The following is an 8,304-nucleotide window of genomic DNA, read 5'->3' as shown; positions in this document are numbered from 1 at the left end:
CATAGATGGGATGTGTACCAAAAATCAGCTCCATAAGATCATCCTAACCCATCCATTTGTGGAGGTCAAAATGGACAGACACTGTTTGTCCACAAATCTGCCCTTTTTGCCCTCCACTTTTGGAGGGGTTAGGATGAGTCAATGGAGGTGATTTTTAGTACACACCCTATCTATAATAGGGCCTTGCAAATGAATGCTTTGGATCACCACAAAACATGTGGGACCCATGTGATTGGGCACTCGAGTGTACCATAAGCTTGGTACGCTCGAGCATACAATCCTTTTCTCTCTGTATATATATATATATATATATATATATATATATATATATATATATATATATATATATATATATATATATAGAGAGAGAGAGAGAGAGAGAGAGAGAGGGGGGGGAAAGTGTTTCTGCGCACGTGCACGGGGAGCTCCCTGGGCACAAGTGGCTTAAAAGGCCACTGATTGGTTCGTATGGGGGGTCCACCTTTGCGAGGTCCACAAAAAGTGACCAATCGGTGGCTTTTTAAGCCACTTGTGCGCAGGAAGCTCCCTACGCATGTGCGCAGAAACACTTTTCTCATATATATATATATGAGTATAGAGTTGCTGCGCTCGAGCACAGAAACAAGATGGGGCCACATTTTGGGTGGGATCCAAACCATTCATTTGATGGGCCCCTTCATGGGTAGGGTGTCCACCAAAAATCAGCTCCAATGGATCACCAATGGGTGTCCATTTGTGGGGCCAAAAATGGACAGATAGTAACCCTAAGGTGATCCAATGGACCTGATTTTTGGTAGGCCCCCCATCCATGATGGAGCCTTCCAAATGAATGGTTAGGATCAGCCCCCCCCCCAAATGGCCCCACCCCCCTGTTTGTGTGCTCGAGCGCAGCTAAGCCTAGCTGCGGTCTAGCGTAGCAACCCTTCTCTCTCTCTCTCTCTCTCTATATATATATATATATATATATAATATAATATAATATATATATATATATATAATAGAGGGCGAGGTTTCTGAGGTATAGCTCAGATAAGCAAGCCAGTATAAATACACCATCTCCCATGTTATTTGACTCATCCAATTAACCCATTCATTTCATAAAACCTGACATAGATAGGATGTTCCTAACAAACCATCTCCATACAATCATCCTAACCATTCGATCTGTACAAGCACAAAATGGACCCATTTTCTAGACGTCCATATATATATAAAGAGAGAGAGAGAGAGAAGGGTTTCTACGCTCGAGCGCAGCACAGAAACAGGGAAGGCCCACATTTTTTGGTGGGATCCAAAGCATTCATTTGATGGGCCCTTTCATGGATAGGATGTCCACAAAAAATTAGCTCCATTGGATCACGTTAAGGTGTCCATTTGTGGGCCCAAAAAATGGGCAGATAGTGGACAGACAGTATCTATCCATTTTTTGCCCCACAAATGGACACCCTATGGTGATCCAATGGAGCTGATTTTTGGTAGGCACCTCATCCATGATGGGGCCTTCCAAATGAATGCTTAGGATAACCCCCCCCAATGCCCCCTGTTTCTGTGCTCGAGTGCAGATAAGCTTATCTGCGCTCGAGCGCAGAAACCTTTTTCTCATATATATATATATATATATATATGAGAAAACTTATCTATCCTTCCAAACAATATGTCCTCCACTGTATTTTAAGCTAGTGTGTAGATAACTTATCTATACTTGTGTGTAGAAACCGTTCTCTCTCTCTCTCTCTCTCTCTCTCTCTCTCTCTCTATATATATATATATATATATATATATATATATATATATATATATATATATGAGGAAAAGGATTGTACGCTCGAGCATACCAAGCTTATGGTACGCTCGAGTGCCCAATCACATATGTGCCCACTTTGTTAGGATGATCCAAAGCATTCGTTTGAAAGGCCCTATCATATATAGGGTGTGTACCAAAAATCAGCTCCATAGGATCATCCTAACTCATCTATTTGTGGAGGGCAAAATGGACAGACCACAAATCTGCCCATTTTTGCCCTCCACTTTTGGAGGGGTTAGGATGATTCAATGGAGCTGATTTTTGGTACACACCCTATCTATGATAGGGCCTTGCAAATGAATGCTTTGGATCACCACAAAAAATGTGGGACCCATGTGATTGGGGCACTCGAGCGTACCATGAGCTTGGTACGCTCGAGCGTACAATCCTTTTCCTCTCTCTCTCTCTCTCTCTCTCTCTCTCTCTCTCTATATATATATATATATATATATATATATATGAGAAAACGGTCCCTACACATATGTGTAGAGAGTTCTCTACACACTAGCTTAAAATACAATGGGGGCCCACATTGTTTGAATGATCCAAGCCATCCATTTTAAAGACCCTCACATAGATAGGGTGTCTACAAAAAATCAGATCCATAGGATCATCCCTACCCTACGATTTGTGGAGGTAAAATGGATGTCTTTAAACCTTCACAAATTAGTCCAATTTTTGCCTCCACAGTTCGAATGGTTAGGAAGATCCTATGGATCTGATTTTTTGTGGACACCCTATCTATGTGAGGGCCTTAAAAATGAATGGTTTGGATCACCCAAATAATGTGGCCCCCATTGTATTTTAAGCTAGTGTGTAGATAACTTATCTACACATGTGTGTAGGAACCGTTCTCTCTCTCTCTCTCTCTCCCTATATATATATATATTTATATATATATATATATATATATATATATATATATTTATATATATATGAGAGAACATTTCCTACACACTTGTGTAGGTAAGTTACCTACACACTAGCTTAAAATATATATATATATATATATATATATATATATATATATAGAGAGAGAGAGAGAGAGAGAGAGAGAACGGTTCCTACACACATGTGTAGATAAGTTATCTACACACTAGCTTAAAATACAGTGGGGGCCCACATTGTTTGGGTGATCCAAACAATTCATTTGAATGATCCTCACATAGATAGGGTGTCCACAAAAAATCAGATCCATAGGATCATCCTAACCGTACGATTTGTGGAGGTAAAATGGACGTGTATAAACCTTCAAAAATTAGTCTATTTTTTGTGGTTAGGATGATCCTATGGATCTGATTTTTTGTGGACACCCTATCTATGTGAGGATTATTCAAATGAATTGTTTGGATCACCCAAACAATGTGGGCCCCCACTGTATTTTAAGCTAGTGTGTAGGTAACTTACCTACACAAGTGTGTAGGAAATGTTCTCTCTCTCTCTCTCTCTCTCTCTCTCTCTCTCTCTCTCTCTCTCTCTCTCTCTCTCTCTCTCTGCTTAGTGTAGGTAACTTACCTATACTAAGCAGCTAACTTTCCAAAATGTCATTCGCTCTTTCTAGGAAAGCAATTTTGGAAAAGTTTTTCCGCCCCTACTCATTATGGCTCTATCTTTTAGTATTTAATGGTCACGTGAGTGCTTTTTGGGAACGGTAAAAACCATGCCTTCTTGTTTGTTTTGGCGAAAAAGCAATTTAAGAATTCACGTAATTGTCATATGTTGATGCATTTTCTTTGTAGTTGTTTCCTTAGTTGTCATATAAAGGTACATTTTCTTCGTACTTTTTTCCTTAGTTTATCTACTTTGTAGCCCTTTGTCCGTAATTCATAGCATGGGCCTCACATGTTCCATGGGCTTTCTTATTGAATAGGGTCCACCTCTTGCACATCATTTTTTATAGTTTGGGTCTTACCACTTGAATTTTATAACCATTCCTAGCATGGGAAGGGCCCACAATTTTACCTCTAATGTTATGAATAGGTCAGCCCAGGGCCCACCTTTTGCACATCATTTTTGATAGCTTGGGTCTCACCACTTTAATTTTATAACTATTCCTAGCACGTGAGGGGCCCACAATTTTACCTCTAATGTTATGAATAGATGAGCCAACCATATGTACCCGAACATATGCACTAGGGTTGAACCCACCATTTTACACCTCCTTTTGATAGGGTAGGGTCTCTTAGTTTACGCCCATGTATAGCATGGGTCCAGAATACTAGTGTGTGTGTGTGTGTGTGTGTGTGTGTGTGTGTGTGTATGAGAAAACGGTTCCTACACATGTGTGTAGATAAGTTATCTACACACTAGCTTAAAATACAGTGGGGGCCACATTATTTGGGTGATCCAAACCATTCATTTTTAAGGCCCTCACATAGATAGGGTGTTCATAAAAAAACAGATCCATAGGATCATCCTAACCATTCGAACTGTGGAGGCAAAAAATGGACTAATTTGTGAAGGTTTAAAGACATCCATTTTACCTCCACAAATTGTAGGGTTGGGATGATCCTATGGATCTGATTTTTTGTAGACACCCTATCTATGTTAGGGCCTTTAAAATGGATGGCTTGGATCACCCAAACAATGTGGGCCCCCACTGTATTTTAAGCTAGTGCGTAGAGAACTATATATATATATATATATATATATATATATATATATATGAGTAAAGTGTTCGTGCACAAGAGTGCAGATAAGTTATCTGCACTCGAGTGCATGAACACTTTACTCTGAGTGTGTGTGTGTGTGTGTATATATATATATATATATATATATATAGAGAGAGAGAGAGAGAGAAAGAGAGAGAGAGAGAGAACAGTTTCTACACACTAGCTTAAAATCAAGTGAGGGCCCACATTGTTTGGGTGATCCACAGCATTCATTTGATGGGCCCTCACATAGATAGGGTGTGCCCAAAAAATCAGCTTCATAGGATCATTCTAACCCTTCGAACCGTGGAGGTAAAAAATGGACAGATTTTTGAAGGTTTATACACGTCCATTTTACCTCCACAGATCGTAGGGTTGGGATGATCCTATGAAGCTGATTTTTTGTGGACACCCTATCTATGTGAGGGCCAATCAAATGAATGGTTTGGATCACCCAAACAATATGCCCTCCACTGTATTTTAAGCCAGTATGTAGATAACTTATCTACACTTGTGTGTAGAAACCGTTCTCTCATACATATATATATTATATATATATGGTTGGTAAGCTTGCCTTGAACCTCTCCGACCTCAGGGTCGAAGAACATACTCTTTACCAATTGAGCAAGAGGCTCAACCCCAAATTTCTAATATATTATTTGCAAATCTAGCGAAAAATTCAAAATTGTTGAAAAAAAAAACAATATTGTATTGAAGTTGAACTCTCATCTTAATCTGGCAAACACATGCGCATAACTTTTCTTCCATGCTTTTTGTTGGTTTCTATTCAGAAAAATAGAATGTGTTCTGAAAAACCCCTCTTCAATAGCAATCTGCAATTTAAATGGCAAGGCAAAATAAATGAACCAAACACAAGCAAACGCACAAAGACACAAAGATTTACGTGGTTCGGCAAAGCCTACAACCATGGCAAAGGCGACGAGAAAATCCACTATAAGAACAAGAGATTACAAGAGAAGATCGGTATTCTCACGAAACCCACAAGAAACCTTAATACACCCATTTTCCCCTTTTGAGCCCTCAACCCACTTCTCAAGGACAAGAAACAAAAATAAGCCCTAACACCCCTTTATATAAAGCAGGACAAAACTTATTCTAGTCGGGCTGAGATCACTTAAAATGGCCGGGCCAAACGGGCCGATCCAGGGTGCACACAGTAATTCGGACCCCAACTGGGTTGAATTCAAGACGCCCTACTGAACAATATGGCTAAGTAGACATACGCGTTGCAAATAAAATAAAATAAAATAACACACACAATGTGAAACAGCCAATTACTCCAAAAGCTTAAGTTGTTAGAGTTAGTTATTTAATCATTTATACTTTTAACACTCCCTCTCATATGGCCTCTCTTTTTGGGTCCGTACAAGTGGTACATGTGACCCCTCTTTTGGGTTGGTCATACACATGGATTTTTAATATCAAGGACTTGTTGGGTTTTGAACCCAGGACCTACCATGGGACAATTGCTCGTGTACCATGTGAAACAATCAATTACTCCTAAAGCTTAAGCAGTTAGAGTTGGTGTTATTTAATCATTTATACTTTAGCACACAATTGCCTCATGGGAGATTAATTTGTAGCTATGGAAACAACTACTAAAATTTGACAAAACTAAATAACTCTCACCTAGGATTTGAGTCGTCTATCAAGCGTTGGAATGCACCTTCCACCGATTCTCGCACCTAATTAAGAAAAAAAAAATACAAAACAAAATCCACTCTAAAATAGGAAGAGTTGGGTCAGAAAAAATAATCTACTTCAGTAAAAATTTCCAAGATCATTGGAAATTGTACCTTATATCACGTGAAATATCAAAGATTATAAAAGGAAATTATATGGTTATTAATAGGATGTAAGGAAGCGTATTTAAAAGCTACAAATTTATACATTACAAAAGTGTAGAACGTACGTAAAAAGGGGGTGGGAATATCATTAAAGAGAGAGAGAATAACGAAATTGAGTTGAGTTTTCAGATACCAAATTCCGAAGAAAACTTTCAACCCAACGGTTTTCCACCAACACATCCACTTTGGAAACTGCAGCACTGCAAAACCCACAAAACAGGAAATTCAAAAGTGGATTTCGGGGAATGATAAGTTCGCCCCCTTTTCCTCTCCTCCACCCCCCGTTTAGTCTAAAAAGAGAATCATAAATACACTAGAAGGGGCTGACCAGGGAAGAAAAGATGAGGAATTTATCACTACCCAATTCAAAAACCTATACAAGGAAAACATAACCCTAATTTCCACTAACAATAACAATATTTCCTACTTTTAGCTACCAAACTACTCACGTTGGGGACAAGCAAAGTCGCTTTGATTCCCGAATCGGAAACTCGGGATCTTTGCCTTTGTATTTCTCACCCAAATGCCTTTCAATCGTCATCAGAGAGCTTCAAAATGAAACTCCAAATCACACTTTCTGAAGCTCAAACCCTAGTTAATTTATAGTGACATCTCGATCTGCACTAGTGCGGAAACAGCTGAAGGAGAAGAAGAACATTAGAAGCTTCATATCATTTGATAAAAGGTACAAAACAAAAACACCAAAAAAACAAATCAAAAGCCGAATACGGTCAGTCAACAAAATCCAAAATAAATCATTTGAGAATAACAAGAGAACATTCCGAATCTGAGATTCTCTGAAAGTGCAAATTTAGGACATAAGGGGTAGGAAAAAAAAAAGGGGGTTAAAGAGGAGAAAAAGAAACATGTTAATTGGAAATGGAAGGTGGAGGAAGTTGCAGAGAAGGTGCTGAGAAATTAGGGTGGTTATTGCTGCAAGTGGACGTGGGAGTGGAACTGGGGAAGGCCCAAAAAAGTGCCTACTGCGATAGACGCTAGCAAATCCCAAAAATATGAATGGAAGATCATTTCTCTTGTTTTGTTTCCCCCACGGTCTATTAAATATTATTGGCTGGAGCTTCAAACTTTGATGTTAGAGTGGTGCCAAAAGTATGAGAAGCTAATCAAGTTCCGGACTCTTTAGCTAATTTTGCTTGTAAAAGAGAAGAAAATATATCATGCATAATGATAGTGGTAGGACCTTCCTAGAAGGGCTAGAGGCACTTTAAGATGCGACTCTCCGGGCATCCCTAGTATTCATAGTAAGTATTTTTCTTTTTATTTTGGTTTTGAGGTAAGGTGCGGCATGTTTACTTCTTTTATTATATCAATAATATTCTAGGTGCGCTCTGATTCCTAGATAAATCCCGGGCAAAAAAATATTTTACATTTGATAGTGTGTTAGTGATACCTAGGAAAACTAAGTATAGTTAAGAAGTGTCTACTCGAATTTTAAATGAAGGCTATAATTTGTGCCTTTTATGATCTTCTACTACAAACCATTTTAGTAAAATTTGACATCTTTTGAGTGGAAAACTACATGGCCTTTGCTTTTTATGTGTTTGGCATCAAGAGAATAAGTTTCTTCTCTTAAATCTCATCTTCTCCTTCCATCTAGTTAGTTTTCATTCCATTAAAGTGATATCAGAGCAAGGTTGAAGGTGAATCATGCCTTTCAGCAACATGTTGGAACATTAACCTATTCAATCCAACAACAAAAATTTAAGTCAACAAAGCATAAATGAACATGTTATATAGATCTCAAGATCGATGAGAGATAATGTTGAGACTAACTTTAAAGAACCAAAGGATCAAGCATTGAGTTGAAATAAAATTGTAAGAAGGACAAGAAGCCACTATTCTTCGTTTATCAAGCAATGGATGGAGTTATCTTTGAGTGAATTTCAGTAATGACTTCAGCAAAACAAGCATGGGATACACTATATATATCATACAAAAGAGATGACAAATTAAAATTGGT

At 38.4% G+C, this 8,304-nt stretch overlaps 1 protein-coding gene across 4 annotated transcripts in view; it reads right to left on the bottom strand.

Annotated features, from left to right (window-relative positions):
* The window catches only part of LOC143853510 (calmodulin-binding protein 60 B-like), a 35,121-nt gene extending 27,745 nt beyond the window's left edge, over positions 1–7,376 (bottom strand). For 2 of the 4 annotated variants that reach the window (XM_077363303.1, XM_077363301.1), the window contains exons 1-3: positions 6,773–7,376; positions 6,457–6,523; positions 6,106–6,161 (exon numbers count right to left, since the gene is read on the bottom strand). In XM_077363303.1, the coding sequence (XP_077219418.1) occupies positions 6,106–6,161; positions 6,457–6,523; positions 6,773–6,864 (215 nt within the window). In that variant the 5' untranslated portion in view covers positions 6,865–7,376. Of the gene's footprint in view, positions 1–6,105; positions 6,162–6,388; positions 6,524–6,772 lie in introns of all 4 variants that reach the window. The other 2 variants (XM_077363300.1, XM_077363304.1) reach the window with 2 other exon arrangements.
* Positions 7,377–8,304: the final 928 nt, after the last annotated feature.

Source organism: Tasmannia lanceolata, unplaced genomic scaffold (assembly GCF_043159265.1).
Source record: "Tasmannia lanceolata isolate RefF3 unplaced genomic scaffold, GAP_Taslan_0.1 ptg000019l, whole genome shotgun sequence".
Taxonomy (NCBI): Eukaryota; Viridiplantae; Streptophyta; class Magnoliopsida; order Canellales; family Winteraceae; genus Tasmannia; species Tasmannia lanceolata.
Note: the sequence above shows the minus strand (reverse complement) of the source record. Positions and strands in the feature narration are given on the sequence as shown.